The sequence below is a fragment of the Microtus pennsylvanicus genome, chromosome 7, assembly GCF_037038515.1.
Source record: "Microtus pennsylvanicus isolate mMicPen1 chromosome 7, mMicPen1.hap1, whole genome shotgun sequence".
In the NCBI taxonomy this organism is placed as follows: Eukaryota; Metazoa; Chordata; class Mammalia; order Rodentia; family Cricetidae; genus Microtus; species Microtus pennsylvanicus.
The window spans coordinates 64,896,499-64,921,426 of NC_134585.1; the positions used below are offsets into that span (position 1 = coordinate 64,896,499).

The 24,928-nt window shown below is 42.2% G+C and overlaps 1 protein-coding gene across 1 annotated transcript in view; it reads right to left on the reverse strand.

Annotated features, from left to right (window-relative positions):
* Positions 1-493: 493 nt before the first annotated feature.
* The window catches only part of Negr1 (neuronal growth regulator 1), a 690,101-nt gene continuing 665,666 nt past the window's right edge, over positions 494-24,928 (reverse strand). The window contains exon 7 of the mRNA XM_075981026.1: positions 494-4,105. Within this exon, the coding sequence (XP_075837141.1) occupies positions 3,981-4,105 (125 nt within the window). The 3' untranslated portion in view covers positions 494-3,980. The remainder of the gene's footprint in view (positions 4,106-24,928) is intronic.

Consider the following 24,928-nt stretch of genomic DNA (forward strand, 5'->3'; position numbering starts at 1 on the left):
GTGACCAGAGATAGGCAGACTTAGGGAAGAGGGCTTAAGTCCCTCTTGTGGAATGGCTTCATTTGCATATTGTAGTATCCATAGACCAGGTTTTGTTTAGAAAGCAAGATGTGTAAAGAGATTTTATTTAGATGCTCTAAGGGGTGTTGCCTTATACTCATGTTTCTTAAGAAACCAGGTGATCTCCTACAGGCATTTGGCTTGTCAGTTTGCACAACTGTTGGATTTTATCCCCAGACTTTACCCAGAGACTTGTGCCACTGCAAGTAAAAAGTCTATAGAATAATATATCTCCAAAAATGCTTTTTGGACAGATGACATGCATATTGTCAGACCTTTAGGGAATCATAATAGATTCAGTGTGGAGCCCTTGAGAGCTAAAGCATCCAAGATCTCATACCGTGTTAGTATGCAGTGCAGGACAGATGCGAGACCATGGGGCAGTAGCCTGAGCTACCATGTATTCATTTCTCTAAAACTAAAAGAGTTTAAAATGAGTCCAATACATATTTTAATTGATAAACTGACTTTATATTCACCTATTGGAAACAGTACAACATATTTTACATCAGATTATGAAATATGGATTTTTACTAAAGACAGGAAGGGTGTTTTCCAGTCTTTAAAGTAAGTACATTTCAGAGGATCTTAAGGCAATACCATTTATCCATATTCATATCTATTGAAATACTGTACACCCACACACTTCAATAAATAGTTAGAAACCTGACCTCTTTTTTAAATCATTTCTGGATTTCAAAAAAAACACAATTTTTTTTATTGAAAAGATTAAATAGGTAACTTTCAGCTGTGTTACAAAGCTAAGCACAATGGGTAAATTAACAATTATTCAGTAATTTGACCAATATCATTGATTGATTTTGATAGTTCAGTTGCTCAGAGTGTTCAGACTTCACAGATTGGGGTACTTGTCTATATATGTGCAGTTCTGTCCTGAATTATCTGGGTACTTCTTTGCTCCCCAGTCTACTTTTTAGACATAGCATAACTATTATGAGAAGATAATTTTTCAGTCAAGTTATGAACCTCAAAATGACTTTATATTTGAAATACTCTCCGTCAAATCTCAGTGTCTGCACAAAGAACTCAGTAATCTGGCCTGGGCAGTACTGATCACTAAGCGAATTCTGACCAGCAGGATCTCGGGGCATAACAAGACTTAGGTTTGTAATACGGTCATTGGGAAAAAAATTAGGCCATGTTCAGTTAAACCAAGAAGGCAGACCAACAGGTTCATCATCATCAGAACAATCTGGCTCTCCCTCGCTCCCCCTCCTGTCTCTTCCCTTCTTTCAGTATTTTTTGTTCCTTATCTCCCACTATTTTTTCTTCTTCTCCTCCTTCTTCTTTCTCAATCACAATTTTCTTTCCTTCTTCCTTTGAAAATTTGGGGGCAACAAAAGGAATCCCACAGATGGGTATTGTGGAAAACACAATGCTCAAGTGAACAGCTAAAAAACCGTATAGATCAAAAGATAAATTAACTTCGTAAAACTGCTGTTCTGAAATTGCAACAATCTTGTACAGTCAGGACTGATAAAATGGAGCAATCAGACATTTCAGATGCCTGTAAATGTAAAACCACCTACTTGAACATTATATGCAATACATCTACACAAAAAGCAAATACTGTAGCCTTATTTGAACAATACTGAACTCATAAATACTCATGACTTCACTCTGTCCAGGAGCCTAAGGACTATGCCGCTGTAACACAGAAAAACATAGTGGATGCCTCCTCTATTAAAATGTCACTCAAGAAAGTCTTTTCTAACATAAAGGCAAATACATGTAGCTACTGAGCTATGACTGTCCTTTGTCACACTCTATGGGGAAAACACCGGACTCCACGAATTCGGAATCATGACGACACTTAGAACTAGTTATTTGGTTCATCTGTATTTTATACCTCAGTTTACCTCACATGTACCCTACACACCTTACAAAGAGGAGGCATTTTTATCTTTAGGGAAACGGTCACTGTATAATATGCATTCTCCATCTTTCTGTCTCCCCGCACAGTGGTGCAGGTGGCCAACACTCCGTGGTAGCACTGCTGTCTTAAGAAGTAGGTTACTGTGGATTGCGCTACGTTAAAGCTGCAATACAAAGAAAGCATTTGCTGCTTACTCACTAATTCCACAAAGAACATTTTTTAGTATCATATCAGCTAGAAATTTAAACGCCATATTTTTCAAAACTCACTTTTAATATACCAGTCGAAATGACACAAATTTATTACAGCTACTAAATTTAATTGCAGAATGCCACATTATTGCCATTTCATGGGAAGACTGTGTATTTATGTCCCCTCACTTATGATTCATTTTCCTAACTAAAACAGATTTATGGTGCCTTTTGGGGTCTAAATTTTATTTAGAAAAAATAATCACCATTTTAAAGCCATCCTTCTAGGGCAAAACATGAACTATCTAAAATAATCACTGTGAAATTTCTTGCACGTGGTTTTGAGAGTAGGTCTATAGTCTGTGTGTGCAGAAGGTCACCGTAGAAACTTCGGCGTGCTGAAACTAGCACCTTCACCAGATCTGAAAAATGGCTTTCAAGGCTCTGGCCTTTCTTTGGTCAAAAGCAAGACCATGAGCCTATTCCTGTAATATAATAGTTAGACTAACAGCATTTTCCTCCAAAAATGTAATTTTGTTCTTTAAATAGAAAAAATGTAATATTCACAATCATCCAGTGGCTAACATATCCCATGATGTCCTCCTTCTGGTGTGTCCATCTGGTCACATCTCACGTGTGTCTCACAGGATGCAGGCGGGCATGGTTACGTCCTCAGTTTTAGCATCTGTTTGAACGGAAATGACTACCAAGATTTTGGTGAAGAATTAGATTCTTCAGGGCTGATCTGTTTTGCACCAAATGTACAGTATGTGTTAAAATGCATCTTGGAATTTTAAAGAACAGAACATGCATTTCTCTCAGCCGAATGACAGAAAATCAGGTGGAAAATTAGGGTCTCTGTCATCCTAACTTACTGATGTCAAAACCAGATTGATTTGAGCATTCACCATCCCGCATTAGTGGGTGATAGGACCGCAGGTCCATGTGGAGAAGCTGTCTTGGGACATCAGCTTGCCTTGGTGCAGGAGATTGTTGCATTACTAGGGGTCTTTTGAACAGGCTGTGTTGTCCTTCGACAGCTCAGACTTTCCCACAGTGGCCCTAACGTTTTGCCTCAACTTCAATTATGCTGTTTCATCAAGAAAACTGAGATGCTGTGGGCAAAGTTCTCAGGCTTAGCTTATCGGTGTAATTTACTTTTGCTTCCAAATTGCAAGGTTTAGGAAAACATTATGTGTTTGTCAGAGACAAAGAGAGGATTATTTTGTGAAGGCACACCCATGCTGAACTTAGAAGGAGAAGCACAGCGAGTTATATTACAAGGCTCATTTCCAAAACCTGGATGTCATGCGAGCAGGGACATCTAGATATGTGTTATATTTTGAAGAAATGATTTGAAGGCAATATTATTTGATTTTTTTATCAAAAAAGAAAAAAAATGCATCTTTGTAAATGTGGGTTGACTCTTATTGAAATTGGGCACTGAACCCTTGTATTGCGGCCTTAAAGAATCATGTGTTCACTGCAATATTTGTCATGTAAACTACAGCCGGAAGCCTGGCAGACCACGACTGAACGCTTTTGAAAAGTTGTAGATTACAAACATGAAATCACAATTAATATCCTCTAAAAGTAAGTTCAGAGCTTTCACATCTTAAAAAAGAACAATGTGCAGTGCTTCACAAGGTCGTGTGTCTAATCAAAAGGAGAGGAGAATGAAAGTATTTACACAACCAGCGATTGCACAGACGGCGTCACCCTCGTAAAGACAGCCGATTGTATCCCACGCTGCTTCCAGCCAACCGCACCAGATTGGATCCAGCATAAGCACTCTCGGAGACTCCTTAAAAGCCTTTCATGGGTCTTTAAACTCACTGTAGGATGGCGTTCTTTAGGTAGGATATACTGATGACCGAGGACAGTGTAAACACAAGGCTCCAGCAGGAGAAGAGGTCGCAGGCGCTCCCAGTAATTCCATACTGAGCTGTGCTTGGAGCTGAAAAGGAATGGAAAATATTCAGTCAACGATAGCTCTCATCCTCTGGTGTTCTTGACCATTGACAAAAAGCAGTGAATGTTTTGGGGGTGGTGCTGGGCAGAAAGGGTTAGGGTCACAGGGCCTATTTGGATTAGCCTCTTGAGGTTCCCTTTCTCAAGGGCTGAAGAGTAATGATATAGTCCACCTGGCAGAGCTGTGGTGTGAACTGGAGATGAAACACACCACACGGGTGTAAACCGGAGATGAAGCACATTACACTGGACCAGAACGCTGCTGGACCCAACCAAAGCTAATTGACACTCTTACTCCTCTTACATGTACTGTATTTGTATTTATGGGCAATGTTCACTTATGCATTTATCTCAAGAGGCTTTCATCCATCAGCCAAAAGCTACTATTAAATGTTAGAAAAAAAACCAAGCAAACAAACAGAACAGATTCTCCTTTTCAAAGACTTTGTTTTTACATGTGTGTGCACATAAAGACACTTAAAAACTGTAAATATTATTACAATACCATGCAACATTAGGATTGCATATGCAGAGTCTACTGATAGACTTTGAAGTATCTTATGAAGCTGCGTGGGCAAGGAGAGTTGCTTTTTAAAAGTTTTATCAAAGGGAACTGCTCTTTGGATGTAGTAAGTAACATCCTAACACTATGAAGAAAGAGACTATGGCAAGAAGCTGGAGTCTCGACGTAGGTAAGTCTTGCTGGGCCATGAGGTTCAAGGCCTGAAGGAGGTGGGTTTGGAAATGCAGCTCCAGGCAAGATAATAGGGCCCATGATGATGACACATCTCAGCACAACTGAATGCACACATTAGAAATGGATAGGTTGCATGGGTATATTAGGAAGCACAGCGTGACACACAAGCCCCGAAGAGCCATCAGGCTTAGGGCATAACTGTTGTCTGCCAAGCAGGTCCACTGCAGCTCCCAGGAAGGACGTTGTTGTTGGCTGTGTGGATCATGCTTTTCTTGAAACGGCTTCATAAGTGCTTGAATTGGCTTGGGACTAATTCTTGTTCATCACCATATAATAGGAGAACATGTCTGCCAGCTTGCTTCTAACTGCCTTCTTATAATGAAAGCAGCATTACAAAGTCCTACGTTCTTGTTGAAGTTGAATTCTGTAATAAAGATTGTCTCCACTTCATCCCTAAGTCTACATCTCAACCCCAGGAGCAGTCTCCATGGCTCTGAGTTTGGATCGCCAGCAGCACAGTTTGGATGAAATCTTCATAAAGGTCTAGGTTGCCATGGAATGGGAACAATTATGTTCTTATACTTCTAAGAAATTATAGTGGCTGAGGGAGACACTGGCTCCCACAGGGGGAGGGCAATGTGGAGAGTGTTGGTTCTTAGGGACCGAGTGCTGGAGGTGTAAGCAGAGAATATGAGGCCAAAGCAGCTACTGAGTTAATCACATCTATTCCAAGCAGGTGTTTTTAATGAAAAGAGGAGGAACCCAAGTGTGCTGCTAACAGAGCTTTTCCGTGTGTGATACTTAAGATAGCTAACATAAAAGTCATGAAAATCCTTATTTTCTCTTGATGAAGATCTAGAAGAGAATCTTAAAGTATCAGTGCTTAATTGTTAGCCTACTTGTGAGGTTTTTGTTGTCATTACATATTAAGGAAGGATCCGCAGAGTGTGAATGATGCTCAGAAGGTCTGTTTGTTAACTCGCATATCCAAGTGTTGTTGTCTAACATTTGACCAACCTTTCTGTGCAGCATCAAATAACATCCTCTACGGGCCCACTATCATTCTTCATTGAAAATATTTGCTTGTATATTTATTTCTAGTATTATTCATATTTCATTTATATTTCTATTGCTCAAAAGAATCTGGGCACATAACAGATGCCCAAGAAATGCTCAATGTGCGGTTTCAATGTGTACTTTTACCTTACAATGTTTGCTCTCTTCTGAAGCAGGATATGTGTTTATGTCCCAGATCATAACTGCATGTTCTTCCCTTCATTAATTTAGTATGTTTTAATTGAATCAGGCACCAAAGAAAATATTAAGTGTCTGGGATATAATGGTAGAGGGCTATAGCTACAGTCCTGGGATTAGTTAGTTCTATGAACTCCTATGTACATTTGGTATTTATCTGCGATGCCATCTTTCTTCCTAATGCCCCATTTCTTGTTTAGCTTATATCACCTTTTTTTCTTAAACATGACATGCATTTTTAAATCAAATCGACTAGTTTACAATTAAAACAACATTCTTTTACATACCCTTCATGGCACATAGCAATGCACTTTTTACTTTACTCATGAATGAAATAGCATGTTTCTCTCTAGAATAAAACAGAGGCTGGCTGTCTCCTTGTCTGCAGAATAGCTACAACCAAAAAGGCAAAAATGTAGGGCAGTTAGCCAAGGACTTTGAGGCATCATTCCTAACTGTTCATGATGATGTTGCCATTCAAATCTCAAATGTCGCCTTAGATCAAGCCCCAAATCTCTTTCCCTCTCTCTCATGCTAGGATTGACGTACACAAAAGCAACATGCAGACAAAGATATGTCGACTCAATTCTCTCCTTCAAGAAACAGTGCTTGTTCTGGCACTAGTGAGGTGGCTCAGAGGGTAAAAGTTCTCACTGCCAAGGCTGATGACCCAAGTTCAGACTCTGAGACGCACATGACAGAAGGAGGGAACAGACTCCTGTAAATTGTCTTCTGACCTTCACACTTGTTATGTGGAATGTGAGTGCACACACACACACTGCACACACACACTGCGCACACACACTGCACACACACACACTGCACACACACACACACTGCATACACACTGCACACATACACACTGCACACACACACACTGCACACACACTGCACACACACACTGCACACATACACACTGCACACACACACTGCACACACACACTGCACACACACACTGCACACACACTGCACACACACTGCACACACACACTGCACACACACTGCACACACACACTGCACACACACTGCACACACACTGCACACACACTGCACACACACTGCACACACACACTGCACACACACACTCTACACACACACTGCACACACACTGCACACACACACTGCACACACACACTGCACACACACACTGCACACACACACTGCACACACACACTGCACACACACTGCACACACACACTGCACACACACACTGCACACACACACTGCACACACACTGCACACACACTGCACACACACACTGCACACACACACACACTGCATACACACTGCACACATACACACTGCACACACACACACTGCACACACACTGCACACACACACTGCACACATACACACTGCACACACACACTGCACACACACACTGCACACACACTGCACACACACTGCACACACACACTGCACACACACTGCACACACACACTGCACACACACACTGCACACACACACTCTACACACACACTGCACACACACTGCACACACACTGCACACACACACTGCACACACACTGCACACACACACTGCACACACACACTGCACACACACACTGCACACACACTGCACACACACTGCACACACACTGCACACACACACTGCACACACACACTCTACACACACACTGCACACACACTGCACACACACACTGCACACACACACTGCACACACACACTGCACACACACACTGCACACACACACTGCACACACACTGCACACACACACTGCACACACACTGCACACACACTGCACACACACACTGCACACACACTGCACACACACTGCACACACACTGCACACACACACTGCACACATACACACTGCACACACACACTGCACACACACACACTGCACACACACACTGCACACATACAAATATAAAAAAATCAAGCTTACTGCTGTCACTCATTAATCTTAATACATCTGCATAGAACATACTTAATTTTATTAATAATGAGTGCAGAGGCATATGAGATGCATTCGAGGGGACACTCAGGCTTAGTCTTACATAGACCTGTGCAGGTTAGACCCCTCTCCTAGCAGACCACCTAGTCAATCACACAAGAGGAGACCTGCACATCATAAGAATTTCACTGCAAAAGACAGTGAGTGGGTCACAGAGGGTTGGCACTGACCTGGATTCTGTTGGGTCACCTAGGGTGCTTCTGGTTTAATGAAGGATGCTGCAGCTTACTAAGGAGAGAGGCCAAATGATCAGAGGCTGAGCTGGGCTGTGGAAAGGGCTCTTATTTATGTGAGCAGCCATGTGAGGGGCCATCTGTTAAAAATCATGATTTTATGACTAGGGTTGGCAGGTTTGCTGCAGGAAGAAAGAGTTCAAGGATACTTTGACTTAAAATCTTCATGACTCTCAGTGGGAATTCTCCTGGGGGAAGCCAAAGCTTTCCTTTTTCTCCACCTCCTTTACTTCCACATCTTTCTTCCGATTTTTTTCTTGATGGTAAACAGACAGGGCCTTACTAGGTCTAAGTCAAAGCTGTGGTCCAGGATCAGGACCGTAGGCCTCTTTTCTCTGGTTACATCTGGCTCAGACACACACTGAGTGCCTGTCACTCAAGCCTTTTTTTCTGAAGACATGGGCTGTCTTATCACCTCTTGCCCTGTGCACAGGCTGCAGCATTAAGCCTGCACTCTTATGTCTTTCTCATTATGAAATACCAAACGTTGCCTCCTGTCCCCATCAGACTTTCTGCTCAGCTCATACCCTGCCACAGAGCAGGAACATTGCACTTCATTGCTACCCTACATGTGTTAAAACACCATTTTAAAAAATCCTCTTTATTCTATACTACAAAAATTAGTAACTCTTTGAGTTTGTTTTCTTGGGTTCTTTGGATTTTATTTTAAAACATGCCCATTAGCCTGGCTCACCTCCCCACACTTCAGGTGGGGCACATTCTGCTCTAGATTCCCACTTTGCTATAGATTCCAGCACATGGGGTTTTCAGAGAGCCACCCTAGTATGGCCACTCTCAGGCAGGGAGAGAAGTGTCCAGCTTGCATGGTGTGTGAACTTGGTGTCTTTCCTCTGGTGTGGTCCTAGGTTCTAGCTCACTCCACAGCATATCTGACTCAAATGGTCATAAACAATCACTTTAGCTACTTTGTTTTATTTTCAGCCTTGGTGGTTTTTCTCTTGTATTGCTACAGTTTTTACTACTAGAAAAGAGCAAATGTAAGTGAAAAATATTTAGTTTTGGTTGAATACTAATTTACTCACCCAGGCAATTTTCTTAACTTACGGAGCCAGCTTTGAGTAGATGTTTAAGATTCATGTGGCAACATTAGGATTACTTAAGTCACATGAATTCTGTTTCTGTAAGACAAAACTGGCCTCCACGTAAATATTCTGGAGAAAGTTATACCTTAGTAGGAACTGAATGATTTACACCCAGTTAGGTCTCATACAAAGGAGAATGATGAATGGGGACCCAAAGTAGAGCATCCATTAGACACAGAAAAACCAGACTCCATTGGGTACGTCATCCTGAGAGCATGACTCTGCCTCACCACACAGTGTAGCACTTACTCAGAAGATATCATTCTCCTGTCCTAACCCATGTTCACACCTTACGCCACTGGCGGGTGCAGGGATAGCTGGAGGTCGTGATTACAGCTGCACACCACACGACCAGCTAAACGAGGCTTCTCACATTTCACCTGATAGTTGTGGCACCTTGACCTCCTAAACCAACAATGTACGTCTTGCACCATGGGACCTCTGGGACCTTCTAGTGAAGAAGGAGGCTTAAAAGAAATCTCATACTAGCCCAGAATTGAGAATAATATTTATTTAGGGGTAGACTCATAAGTCACAATCCTCTGCTGGGACAGAGAACAGCAACCGAATCCCACAGCCAGAAAAGAGGCTGGATGTGTGCTTTACATCGGCATAAATAGAATAAGAGGCCACACCCAAGTAGGTATGTAACTTAAAGGCTACTGGCAGTAGGAATTCCTACAGCATCTGGACATTGGTGTTAGGGAATTCTACCATTGTAGTATAGTGGTTATGTGGTGGAGCTAAACATGCCTGCATTTCCAGAACGGGTTTCATCCAACACCACAACATTGTATACTACATCCTGTGCTTGGGCATGCAAAGACTCACATACCATGTACCACTTTGTAAACAACTCTCAGTCTGGCAGAGTATAGCCTAATTTACAAGTTCTAATTTACCACAGAGGGTTCTTGTGCTGTCTAACAAGGTAATGCAAGAAAGAGATACAAGCCCACTGATTCCCATCATTCTCCTCCTGTGTAGAAGGAATTGGTTGACAAGTTTGGGTTGGTGTATTTTTCTTATACTAGGGACCTTGGGTCATAGGAGAAGCTCCCAATGCTTTAGATTTTTGTTTTCAAAGTGTCCTCATGGTCAGCAGGTAATTTTCCTTACAGAAAGCCTCAGTATTAGTTTCTTTTGTGTCTCTATGGCAGAACCTGAGAACGTCTTAAGGAAGGAGGGTTCAGCTCATGGTGGAAGAGGGACTAGACTCTGCTCATGGTGACCAGAGATTCTGATGGAAGGAATCCACAGGACAGTGCATCAGAAAACAGAGAAAACAGCCAGAACCCGGGGAGGTGTAACTTCAAAGAGCTCTACTGACCTAGCTCCAAAGGGGACCAGTGCAACCTTCCACACAGCCCCAAAGTCAATGACCAAGTAAATGCTCAGGACAGAAGCCTGTGGGAGACTTCCAGATTCCTATGGGACTGTCTGTATTAGGTATGCTACATTGAAACAACGTGGAGAAGGTTGGGGGAAATCACCTCATTCCTCTCTAATCCTCTCCTCCCAAGCACAGAATTGTCTTCCCAGCTTGTTTCTGGCAGTGGCTATGTTATTGTGTTTCAGATCACTGTCCTTGAATCCCCTTCTGCCAAAGTTCCTGCGGTATCATCCAGTCTCAAGAGTCTCTCTGACACAGTGGTTTTAAACACAAATTAATCTGCATTATTGCCGGATTTAGAAATATGTCCATTTGTAGATAAATATTTTTATCTACTCAGAGTTGCAGGGAACTCTCAGACTGTTACCTTTAATTTGGAATAAAGAGAATTAAAAAACAATCAACTAACCTTAGACAGGTTCTGCTTATTCTATCCATTCTAGACATGCAAATAAAATCTCAAGAGTTTAAATTTCTTCACAACATCCTCTATTTAGGCTGGTTTTTGTTTGCTTCCCCAGAACCAGAAGTAGTAATGTATGTGGACATTCTAACTCTGGTGTGAAGTAATGTATGTGGACAAGCTAGCTCTACATCATAGACATATGAAGTGTCTATCGGTGTAGGCTGCTTCACATAATCCTAAATGGCTCTGAAAGTGGCACGGTCCAGTTTTGCAACCTTATGCATCTCAGATTGGCTTGCAAACATTTTTCTAACTATGCTGTGCATATTTTGCGGTGTATATATATGTGGCTGAAATGCAGTCTTTATTGTACAAAAGACAATATAATTGCCTTTAGTACTTCAGTATATAGGCTTGAGTTGGGGCCTTTAAGTCACAATCTTGCTGAAAAACAAAAACAAACAAAAGAAGACTTTACAGAGATGAAAATAGAAGCCCAGCTGTGTTATTAATGTCACTGACCATTCTGCCACCGAGCTGTGTCTTCACTGCTTTCATGGGAAGAGTTGGTAGAAAATTCAAACTGGCAAAGGATTTTTCAAATTTATGGGATTTTAAAGATTCTTTCTCTGTATACTTATGGCTTTTGGGATATGAAATTATTTAGGTTATTATATAGTGTTCTGAACATGGAGTCTTAATGATGACACTATCTTCTTTATTATATTTTATTCTTGACATCTCATGGTAGGACTTTCCAATCCAAACCATGCCCTGTTCTGGGATCAAGAGCTTCGTAAGGTTTGATTTTGATAGTATTTTCCTTTTTAATGTATCCTTCACCTGTGTTACTTGTGGCTTGTCAAAATCCAGGAAGGGCAAGTGACAACCTGAGCTGTGGCTTTGACTTATTTAAACGCTTCCCTTCTTCATGCACAAGATAGATGTTCCGCTTTTCCTAGTGACTTTGCAATAGTTTCTGCATGTTTTGGTTATTGAAAATGTCCTAATATCGTCTAAACGGTGTGTGGGAAACCTGAGGTCTGAATGGTGCATAGGAAATCTGCAGGCTAAATGGTGTGTCGGGACTTTGAGGTCACCTGAAACCTTTTAATCCACTTCTTCAGCCTGGCCCCCGTCTGTACCACCCCATTCTACAGGAGACACACATGAGAACACTCTCCACTTCATTACAGCCAGACTCTGTCTGGGTCAAGTTTCTGCACCCCTCTCCACTGCCACTTACTAACATGGCTAGACTGTTCCAGAAATCTAAGGAGTTCACCTGCTACAGCCCTACAGCCATATGGACAAGGCTGGTGGGGGTTCAGCTCTGTGTTCATGTCACATGGAGGTGAGTGGGTTCCGAGTTTCCACCTCCGTGCACGTTCCACGAGTCACATTCTATGATGACTGGAATCAGCCTGCTGCCCCAGCCACTCCCTGCACCATGACCTGCCTTTCTGCTCCCACACAGCTGCTTTAGGAGAAGGCCTGTGTTTCTGGAAAGCAAGAGCCTTATTTAATTTACTTCTGATCAAGTGCTCGGTGATATCAAGCATTTAGAACAGGGAACAGATGCTTTAACTTTTGCATCTCGTGTAGTTTTGCCACAGATCTCAAGCAACAGAAGGGAGACAGCACTGTTGAGAGCTCAGGACTTAGGAGGTAATCGACACTAAAGAGGAAAGTCCTGTTTTCTTGGTTGTCTGTATGGTTGTCATACCCCAAACACACAGCAAACGCTCACAGGAGAAACACTGGAGACTCACTGTTGTCTATGATCCCATTGGAATATGTGAGTAAGGAGTGGAGACCAGGCATATCCCGTTTCTCTGCTTTCTTGGCTGACTGTAGAGGAAATGGCCACTGGTGTTGTGACAGTCAAACCAGAAAACTAAGTACCATGGTGCTTAGCTAATGGCAGCTCTCAATATTTCAATATTAAATATTAAATATCATCGATATTTAAATAAGAAGGATCCACGATGCCCTCCCATGACTCCCGGAGAGACATCTGCTTTCTGGAAAACAGTCTTGTGTAACAGAAAGGTCTAGAAGTTTGAGAAAACAGCAGTCACATAGAAATGTCTTTCAGAACTGTCCAGATGTCTTCTATCTGACTGCCTTGCTCTCAGGCACCCAGGCCAGGCTTGTACCTGTGATCCTCAATGCCTTCTCTGGAAGCTTTGCATCCTGGTTGCAACTCTCATGGTTTGTCTCTCTGGCTGTCCCTCAATGTAAAGTTTATACCTTGCTTTCCTTTCTTCTTATCTTTCCTGGTAGCGATGACAGTGAGTATGGGTGAAAAATATAACTCTTCTCTGTATGTCTACTTTTACCATTTTCATCTCGCCTCAATCTCTTTGACTGAGTGCTTTAGCTGTTGCCATGTCAACCAGCTGTGTGTGGTACTTGGAGCAGGCGTTTGAAGTCAAGTCACGTGGTTCTTCAGAGGCTCCAGAAGAATGGAGCCTATTTACCACAGCAAGAACCAGTCTAGCAACACAGTTCTGGAATGGTTTTATATTTCTTCTTCATTTCACTGAGTCTAGTTTCCCGCCTGTGTGACTTAAAATCCTTCAAGAGTTGTTCATCTTGGGATATGTTGGAGTAAACTCCAACTGTCAGCTCTACACAGTCACTTGAGAAGGGAGTCTCAGCGAGGGATTGACCAGACCATATTTTCTCTAGGGTGCATCTTTGGGACAATGTCTTGATCATTAATTGAAGCAGGAAGGCCCAGGCCACTGTGAGCCACACTATCTGCTGTGCAGGTGGTCCTGAGATGATATATAAGAAACCAACAGTGTGTGAGCCTGCACGGGAGCCAGAGGGTAGTGTGTGAGCCTATGTGGGAGCCAGAGGGTAGTGTGTGAGCCTATGTGTGAGCCAGAGGGTAGTGTGTGAGCCTGCGTGGGAGCCAGATGGTAGCGTGTGAGCCTGTGTGTGAGTCTGTGTGTGAGCCAGAGGGTAGTGTGTGAGCCTGCATGGGAGCCAGAGGGTAGCGTGTGAGCCTGCGTGGGAGCCAGCCAGCACTATCTTCCACAGTTTCTGCTTCAGTCTCCTTGAGGTCCTGTCCTGACTTTCCTCCATTATGAACTATGACCTGGAAGTATAAACCAAACAAATCTTTTCCTCTCCTAAATTGTCTTTAGTCAGAAGCACAGCAACGAAATGAAACTAGAACAGGGATTTTTAGATGAAGACACTGCTCTTGCATGACAAATAGGAAAACGATCCATAATAAACACTGTCTGTTGCACCTTCGTATCCTGCCCAACGCATGGTGCACCACACACAGTAGGGATAGAGTAAACTAATTTTGTGTAATTCAATCAATTGAAATAAACAATTATCTGACAACAGTCTCGTTGACTAACGACAATCTTCAGAGCAACCTCGTTTTTATGAGGTGTACATTAACAATGCCCTTGGTGGGCACATGCTCTCAATCATAATGACAGAGTCTTAAAATTTTAATTAAATCTTATTTTTCCTCATAGACTTTATCCCAAGAACACCACCCGCTGTTTTACGCTGCATCTCTTTGGTTCCTGCTACCCCAGCAACATTGAATAATGAAAAATCCTGTCTCTTGCTGTATTTCTTAAATATTTAAAGGCACTCATGGTTCTTATACTTTTTATGACTTCAACCATAAAATGCTCTTTTCCCACAACTTTCAAATGCTGGTGCTTCAAGGCTCCTTCTGCCTACAGCCATGCGACTTGTCAGACAGGAAACACAGTGGTTAGGGAGGGAACTTGGAAGCATATGTGGGAGTCAAGTTAGGCAATTCTCATCCAAAGAAGGGGCAGAGATGAAAAGAAGAGAAGATCCACTTTTTTCAAGGTCCGCAGCAGGAGGGGTTCACACTGTGGACTGCAGCTGGTTTCTGTGTGTCGACAGCAAACAGAGCTTATGTGTAGCTCGTGGTTTCCATGGACGATGGTCAGGATTTAGTAACAATAAAAGGGCCTGCCTTTGTAAGCTTCTGTACTGAGATGCCAGAACTCTGAGCTTTCTTTGTGGATATTCAAACTTGGGGGTTTCCAGCACTATTTAGAAGGTGCTTGGCTACACGTCTGACATCAGGTCTTCCTGGTTCCTGCCTTGAGCTATGTACCTATGATTTTTTAGTCACAGACCACTAAGAAAATCAATGATCTTTTATGGGTTTGTTTCATTGAGAGCTGCTTCTACTTTAGGGTTTGTTCAATTATCATTCACCTAAATGTGTACCTTTAAGCCTAAAATTTGGAAATTGGGCTTTTAGACTTATACCAGAAAAATCTTCCATTAAAAAATGGCTGCTTCTGATAACTGTGATCACACTATGTGTTTGCTAGGTGCTTACTGGTGTACTCTGAGCCTGGCTCTGTGCCTGCTGTTGAATGCATAGAGACAGGCCAGATTCTTTCTTGGCTTTAAGGAGCTTGAACATTGCCAGAATAAAACACTCTTCACTAGAAGAAAAGGAGTCATTTAACCCAAGTCATGTGTTACCAGAATTCCAGAGTGGAAACAAACTCTGAATCTATCCTTTGTCAAAGTACAACTAAACCAGAAATCTAACAAGTAAAACACATTCTAGAATCAGGTCCTGTCAAAGCCATCACGAGTCCTGGAGTGGAAAGGCAATCAGTGTCTGTCTGGATTGGGGTGTGACATCCTTCCCGGTCTGCTGCACGGCCCATACTAACTTATTTAGCATCTTATTTTAGCCTTTCACCACATTTATTGTTTTTAATATTAAATGCTGGTAAATAAATCTTAAAGTATCTCTAAATCTAATATGATCAAAGTAATTCCCATCTTGTAAATTATCCATTAGATGTGTCTTTAGGGATTTTAAACTATAAATAAAATATAAAATGAGTTTGTTCTGTATATTTATCTCTTCACGCTGAATTCAGCTTAGACCTTTCAGCATCTTAAACACAGGAAGCCAGGGACAAGTCTTTCCTGGTCAGGTAAAAGCAACAGCTGAAGAGCCATCCTATTAGACTTTTCCTGTTCTCGATTGTCAGGAAGAACTGTTTTTGTATTGGAGTAGGTCAGAGGCACTGTCCTGACTGTCTGATGCATCTGTCTCTGAAGCCCAACAAGACCTGATCCCCAAAGCCAGCATGGTGTGCACAGCCCACAGGAGATGTGGCTGTGTTTCATGTTTGTTGTTTTGAGTAAAGGAGAAACTTTGTTTTATTATTCATGATGGAGGTCATGATGTGAGAAGCTGAAGAATGGGAAAGGATTAGGGGAATGTTCTATTCTCGGGAGGAGAACATAGGTGTGTCAGTTTGGCTTAATTGTTGCATTTTCCACCTCTCAGCACAGCCACCTGTAAGGAGTGCCTGAGTGCAATCCTCCTGAAGCCAGCACCAAGTTTAAACTCTGTGTTCTAGTGTTCTCATATGCTCTTCATTCCCCACTCACTTTAACTAACCTCATCTTTAGAGGGAGCATTTGAAATCATCCATGTTGAAAGGTATTTCCAAAGTCCCCTGTTAGGTTTAGTTGCAAGACTTAAAAGAATCAAATATTTTGGGATATTATCTGAAAAAAGTCGTTATAAAAAGGTTCGGATTACATCTTTGTATTTGAGTTAACTCTTTTAAATTATGAAATTAGACTTTTTTCTCCTTCACCAGGAAGGGAAAAGATGTTAAATGTTAGCAATCATTGCTTTAATCCTGCCCCCACCAAAGATAACAGACGTAAGAAGGATACATTTCCACCCCCTCCACAGATACAGGATCTAAGAAGAAGTGCAAGACACCCTGGAAATTTCTTACCAATTTTCTTGAAATTCCCTTTGATATTAAGCTATTTGTTGTCTATGGTGTTTAAGTCACCCTTTGAATAGTCTCCTAGAAACAGGGTGGTTGTGCATCTCTTGCCATGTTTAAGCATCATGGCAGCTGTCTGCTTCCAAAGAGACAGTACAAATGGAGCTTTTCATCAGGTCCTGTTCCTGCTTATGCAGACTAATTTTTTTAATATTTTAATTTAACACTGGAAACAAATTTCAGTTCCCACATCTCTTCGGCATAGTTTGTTGTCCTGTGCATGATGTATAAAAAATGGCATCAATGTCAATTGTTACCAACCTGACTTACTGCGTACCACTCTCATCAAATTGACAGGGTTCAGAGTCTGATGAGATTCATAAACTGACGAGTTCAATATCCCTCAATTGGTCATTATAGTTTTAGCTATTTTTCTTGAGATTTCTATAGAGCAATTCCTTCTTCCTTCTCTTTTCTTTTTGCTTTTGTCTTTTATTCTCCAGGATCTTTCTGCCAGAAATGCTAAGGGAAGGCTCTAATATCAAGTACAAAGTTTCTTATAGGACCAAGCACATCACAGGTTGAGTTTTACCCCAGCAGCTGAGGGCCTTGCTCAGGAGAGGCCTCTCTGCATTGCTGTCACTGACCCTGAAGTGGAAGGCAGTGTGAGGGTGCCTGAGAAGGGTTTTGCTGCTGAAAGTCTGAGAAGATGAGAAGAAAAGGCGAGTATGCAAAGATTGCCCTGGGAAGTTGGGAGACAGGAGGTCCATGATTGAAAACTCCATCAGAAACAAGCACACCCATTTTTTATCACTGTAATTACAACTTTTCATGCTGGGCCTTCTGAGTTCCTACCCATTACTAGGTAGGTTACTAAGCTGTGTGAGCCTACTAAGTGTGATGCCTTTGAAAGCCCTGGAAAACAGCACACTCTATTAAATTGTACGTGGATGGACATTAGAGGTTTAGTGGAGAATTCTGGCATTAGTATAAACCCGCTTTTATATCTTCATCACTGAATCATGAAAATAAAACTGTTTGAAAGGTATCCAGCTATTTTAAAGATAAAAACAAAGCTACAAACTTCACGGAAGAATAGCAAATTTTCACTTCTTTGGTGCCAGTTTGTTTGAGGATGTTGCTTCTCAGTCGCTCCACAATGGAGGAGAGACTGTGCTCATTTTCTAGGGGGTGAGGTAGAAATGCTGGGAAAACTAGGCTCCTTTGTATTTTATTCCTGGGGAGACAAATTGTCTGTGTTTAGTACAGAGGTGAGATGGTTGTCACATTACGATTACCACACTTTAAAGCAGGGCCTGCAAAACAAATTATGCTGGTTCTGTCTTTACAGACATACCACTCTCCTCGCCACTTCTTCAACCTCCTCCCCTTCTTTTTTTTCTCTTTTTTTATCATCCTCTTCTTCCTTTTCCTTCTGTTTCTTATTTGCCAAAATAGGCTTATATAGAAAATTTTAAATATAAAATAATTAAGAAGAACAAAATACTGAAGTACGGTGAACCTCAACTTTCTACCCCCACAAAGAGGTCACTGACACCTTTAAGTTGCTGTGACTGTAGACAGCATTTATATCCATCTTTACATTTAAAGTTTGTAAAAGGATCTGATGCTAGTGAGGAATTCTCAGATGCTGATAAGTGGGACTCTGGGTCAAGGGCATTCCTTAGGAATGGACCTGGTCCCCTGTCTCTCTGACAGTGCTTTGACTTCTAGTCTCTGGCTCCAGCTACCTAAGGAGGAATGGTCCATTCTCAGAGATGCCTATGTGAGGATGCTGATCCCTCCCCTTTTCCAAAAGTCAGCTTAGATGTCAGCAATTACAGGGAAACCAGGACCCTAGTCCCACAGCCACATGGAACTGGATCCTGACAGCAGCCACAGTGAGCAGGGTGGTGAGCTCACAGGCAGGAACAGCCAGGTCTGCAGAACAGTGATCTGATCAAACTGTGAGCAGATTGCCTGTGCTGATGTAAGAAGCCCTGGGCATGACGTGAGTGGATGCACCTCTGGAGTGACAGCAGAAAGGGCAGAAGCTCAAGGTCATCTCCAGCTACGTTCCAGGTCAGCCTGGGTTACATGAGACCTCATTGCTACACAGTAGCTCTTGGCTCTCAGAAGGAAGTGTTTCAACAGACGGCCAATTCTGAGCAATTCTTCCTACACCAGGAGGTCTCAGCACCTTAGAAAGTGTGGCAGGGCAGATGTGCTTGTGGTTTAAATAATGCCCCATAGCCAGGGATTTGTTTAGATAGCATCCCATAATTCCAGGCTGTATCTATTGCTCATGTTTTCTTTTTTTTCTTTTTCTTTTTTTTGGTTTTTCGAGACAGGGTTTCTCTGTGGTTTTGGTTCTTGTCCTGGAACTAGCTCTTGTAGACCAGGCTGGCCTCGAACTCACAGAGATCCGCCTGCCTCTGCCTCCCGAGTGCTGGGATTAAAGGCGTGTGTCACTACTGCCCGGCTCGCTCATGTTTTCTACAAACCTTTCCCCACCCATGAAAGTGATTAACCACGAAGGTATCAATCAGAGACTCAGATCAAGCTGATGTTCTGCTGAAAAGAAGCAATCGTCAGCCACTTACAAAGCCAAGCTTACTCTGGTCCCTCACCACGCCCTGGAAGACAGAATGTTTCCATATACACACGTACTTTGCACAGAATTCAGAGAGGAAGCTTGACTTGAACCCCATAAACCCACACATTCCTGCTCCATGTAATAAACCCACATCTGAACTTTTCTCAAAGAGAAACTAACTAATCCTGGTCAGGACACAGTCATGCTTGTTTCTCTTTCTCTTTTTTTTTTTTTGTCAGATAGCAAATGCAGATTATATAAAAAATAGAGCACCGTGACAAAGTTGTGCAAACAGAATTGAAAAAGAATGACATAAAGGATAGTCAAACACGGAGCTCACAACACATAGGCAAAAATCAGGACAGAAATCAAACATTTCCCAGAGGCTCACGATTGAATAAGAGGGTCCTGGGGATCCCAGCACTCCCTCCTCTTTCCCTAGCGATCACAAGCCTATAACTAAAAGATGCTCCACTTGGAACACTTATTGTTAACCGCAACTAAAGCATCCGTTTAACAGAGTGGAAGAGAGAAGGCCCTCAGCTCACTTCACACACACACACACACACACACACACACACACACACACACACACACACGAAAGACTCATTCTTCCTGCAAAACCTCAAGTTCAAAGTGGTATCTAAATCATCTCTCCATTTCAGCTGCTCTTTAACGCTTCTGGCAGGAATAGAACAGGGATGGAATGAGGGAATGCAGCTTGGATCCCAGTGTCCTTGCCACGTAAAACAACAGCACATAAATCTCACAGAGGGACGTATGGAATCAACCTAAATCTTTTTATGTAGAGGTAAAATGTGGCCTTCTTTAGAATTGTTGCTCTCGATCATAGCAGTGATTACTAAGTCACCATGACAAATGAGCTCATAGTTTATTTTGAGAAGTTAAATGAGAAGACAATGCACTTCTCTGTAGGTGGCCTTTCATCTCATCATAATAAACACTCTTCCCAAACATAAAAGATACTCTCGACAGTAGAGTTCTGTAAGCAAGCAGAAAATTATGTAAATCTGATTTTCTTACCGTGTGCTTGCTATCTCTTTAAGATTACCAAACAGAATCAGGTCTGTAAACACAATAGCTCCGGATCCGAGATACATTAGCTTCGCGAACACTCAGAATGAGAACAGCTATTTTTCGAGGTGTAACTGAAAAATCAGTTTTCAAATGGTTGTGTGAGATGAAGAAAAAAAAAACCCAAAACACACAGCATCACCTCTTAACTTATCATAGGCGTAATTGCCTCTCTTCATTGCCCTCCAATGGGTTAACAGTAGGTGCAGCACCTGCTTTGAAAGCCACCCTCAAAGGCACACCAGTCAGGGGCTGCGCTCACCTTCTCCCCAGCTCCTGCACCTAGCAGCTCATATTTAACTGGTGTTTGCTGTCCTTGTTAATCTGAAATGCCACTCCTGCCTGGGCAGGGGCACATGTGTAGGATCAGGCGACTCTACTCATGTATGGAGTTCCCTGCAGAGTGGAGGAGATGGACAGGGAACCAAAGACACGAGTTGGCATCATTGATCACCAAGCAGAAGGGCTTCTTCTCAGCCTCCCTTTGCTCTGGAGAAGAAAGCCTTTTGGTGCTTATGTTAAACCATTCAGTTTTATGCTATTTTAGGCCCAAACCAACATATTCTAATTGATTTTGAAATTTGTGTCTCATATTTTGTATTCCTCTAACACTAACCTCTTACCATGCATTTACAGAAAGGCAGAGATACCTGTATTCTTTTGTATCCCTATGAACTGCTGATAAAGTACATTTAGTCAATCAGTTTAAACTGTACTGAAATTGCAATCTCTGTTTTAGTTAATACAAATACATAATGTTTCTTTCTCTTGAGACTTGTGGGAAAAGAAAGCCAGTGTTCTCACTCCTGGTGTAACCAATGTGGTTAAATGTGTGTTAAGGAAAGCATTCTTATTCAGTAAACTCAGGAAGCAATACACATAAGTCTGGTTCGATATTAATGAATTGTGCCAACTGTAAGATGAGACTGTGAAATTCTAATTTGAACATTCTGGAATTTAAATTACTAGACCAATAATGGCATGCACAGAACACGTAAAGATAGAACACCGAACATGGTGTGGTGTCAACTGCCAGAGACAGCAACCTGCAGACATCAGGACATAGCAATGAGAGATAGTTCTCATGCATGATGTGCACATTTGTACATGGGACACAGAAAGAGCAACACCAGACACACCCACATCCACACACATGCACAACAGTAAACACAAACACACACACACACACACACACACACATGGCAAGAGCCTCCCATGTTCACTGCAGAAGGAAGGGTGCGGGGGAAGGTTTGCCCTGGTGCATGGCCTTCTGTCAAGGGGCCTGGAAGTCGAGGGCCACGTCTATTCTGTGGGCTTAAGGTTTCCCACTGGATGCCCATACAGCCTGATTTGAGTCCCATCTAAGTGTGTGTACACTACCACATTTCAAGCCAGTGCTTCAGAAAACAATACAAAACAAAAGCCAGCTCATTTTCATTTGCCCATAACATTCCCTTGTGTCAGGTCAGTGAGGATAAACTTTAATAAACCTGGATATCAGGCATAATTTTAATGCATGTTTAATGGAGAGAAGATGTAGGGAGATGGATGATTGATTGATTGATTGGAGGCGGCTGACATTAAGAACAGAGCAACCAGGCAGCTGGTCTTACAGAAACTTTTACTGAAATACTAGTCTAAGAATTCTGCATATATACATGTATTTATGCATCAAAATCCCATGTACAGACAGGGAAAATTGAGATATGGGGGCCATAGATTTAATCCATTTATTGTAACGTTGAAATCCCTGTCTTTTAACACTCCTAATATGCTGGTTTCTCAAGGAAAAGCAAAAAATATAAAAACCTTAAAAAGCAAGAGTAAGACTTTCTGTGCATCCCACTTCCGTTTCCATTGCTGTGATACGTGACCCTGGCAATAAGCAACTGAGTGGGGAATGGATTGATGACAGTGCACAATCTGAATTCCATCCATCATTGTGGGGACGCCACAGTGACAGTGGCATGAAGCCTCTGTCAACATCACACCCACAATGGAGCAGAGAGAAATGCAGGCATGCCTACTTGTTTGTTTGTGCGTCAGTTTCCTCACTCTACTGCAGTCCAGGATCACCCACTTAGGGAATGACGCCGCCTGCAGTGGACAGGATCTTCCCACATCAGTTCACTTAAGACAATGCCCCATAGACCTGCTCACGAGCCAGCCCAATGCAGGGAGTCCCTCACTGAGATTCTTTCCCAGGTAACTCTGGGTTTTGTTATGTTGACAAAGACAATCATATTATTGGGTAATTTAGGAAAACTTTTGATAAACAAATGTAATCCAGTTATTTCCAGCGAACTTAAACTTGGTGAAAAATGGTTTCCTAAGTAGAAGGAAACCCACACTTTGTATTTAAATTGGTTTATGTGCTGTAGAAGATTTTCTTAGTTTGCAAAAATGTACAGTTAAGAACAAAAGGAAAGATCTAAAAGTTGACTTCAAGGTTTAAATTGCATTTCATCTTAATTCAAATACTCAGGGGATTACAGGATGAAGTCCTCACTGATGAGAGGCTATGTAAAACTTCACTTTGCCAACAGCCAGAGTCACCACTCAGAGCCAGTGGCCTCTAAGTTGTCAGTCCAAAGAGTCACCCATCAGAAACTCCCCATCTGTTAGGTCCTCTGTACAGTCTGGTCCAGTCCACCTTTTTCTCACCCTGGGAACTTTCCAGCCTGTTCTCAAACAAAGTTCACTCTTCTGCAGGCAGACAAATGGTAGCCATTAAAAGGTTGGTGGGTCCTCACTCCTACACAGGTATTCACGTGTTTTGTAGCTGGGGAAATGTGAGTGTGAGGGTCTGGCCAAGTGTGAGATATTTGGAAAGGAGGAGGCTGTTTGCCTAAGCTTTAATTAAAAGTTTTGCTGGCATGTACTCAAAGATGCTGCCAAACCAGGGATCCCTGATTAAAATGAAGGATGGATTCCAATCAAGGTAAAGGTAGGAGAACGAATATGGAACATGGATTTCATATTTTAATTATATTTTATTTCTATCTTTTTTGTGGTACTGGGAATTGATCTTTAGCTCTGTGTATATCAGTTAAGCACTCTGAAGCAAATTATATCCTCAGCCCTGAAAACAACAGGTTTTCAAGGCATGGGTAAGATTCACGTCAGCAGGGTCTTCCTTTTGGAGAGGCTTTCTCACAGAGGCTGCATGCTTTGCAGCACATGGTGGCTGAGTCTGGTTCTGGTAACTATGGCCACTGCTTTGCGCTTCTAACCATGCAGCTACTAAACCATGTAACACAATGAGGTTTATTGGCACCAGATAAAGCCATGTAAACTGTCTGGAGGGATTTGAAGGCGAACAAGTGTTTCCTTCCAAGCCTTTAGTCAAAGATTGCTAGGCTAGCAGTGTACAAATACAATATCGCAGGTGTCCTCATATCTCGGGTTGTGCGCAAATTTGGCATGGGGAAATTAATAGATCTTTTGCAAAGATACTTCAGTTTGCATCTTATGAGAGAATCCATCAGCACTGAGACCTCTTTCCCTTGTGAAGCATTTCTACCTAGTTATGAGGACACTTCAGGAATGATGAGTTCCGGAACCTTCATTTTTTGCATGGTGTTGAAACAGTACTTTGCATAATAATAAGCTCCCTAAGCAAACATAATCATCCTCATCCCACTGAAAGGAGGGATGAAGAACTTCTTTCAAGGCAATAAAGAAAGACTTTTATGTGTATATGTTTTCCTTTTTCTTTTTTCCAGGCTGAAGAATTACATAAGCGCAGTAGAATTTTAGAGTGTCTGGAAGATTCAGAGACCATAGTTCTAAGTTAAGGGTCTGTTGTGAACTGGTGAACCCCAAGCTTACAATTCTGGCTGATGAGAAAGCCTAAGACTTCCATATTATCTTTCACAAGAGAAACAAGGCCATGTAGTCATGAGATAACCTGACACCAGTTAGTGAGTGTCCTCTTTGTCAAAACCTGAGTGTGTTGAACCCAAAGGTCAGGGGGTTGGCTGGGCAGTGATGGCACAGTGGAGCAGAGTCCATTGGCGTGTAAAGGGATGAGGAGCGGTGATGGCCAGAGACACATACGGATAGGTGTGGACTCCCATGTTCACCACCCTTAGGCTGTCACTCACAACAGCATCAAAGTCCCCCACAGCTTTTCAAAGAGAGCACATTCACAAATTCTACTTTTTTCTAATCTCCATTCTTTATTGTATTCTTATCATTTATTTTATCCCTTTGTGGACAACAAGCATCCTACTTTCTCAGCAACATACAAGGCAGCAGGAG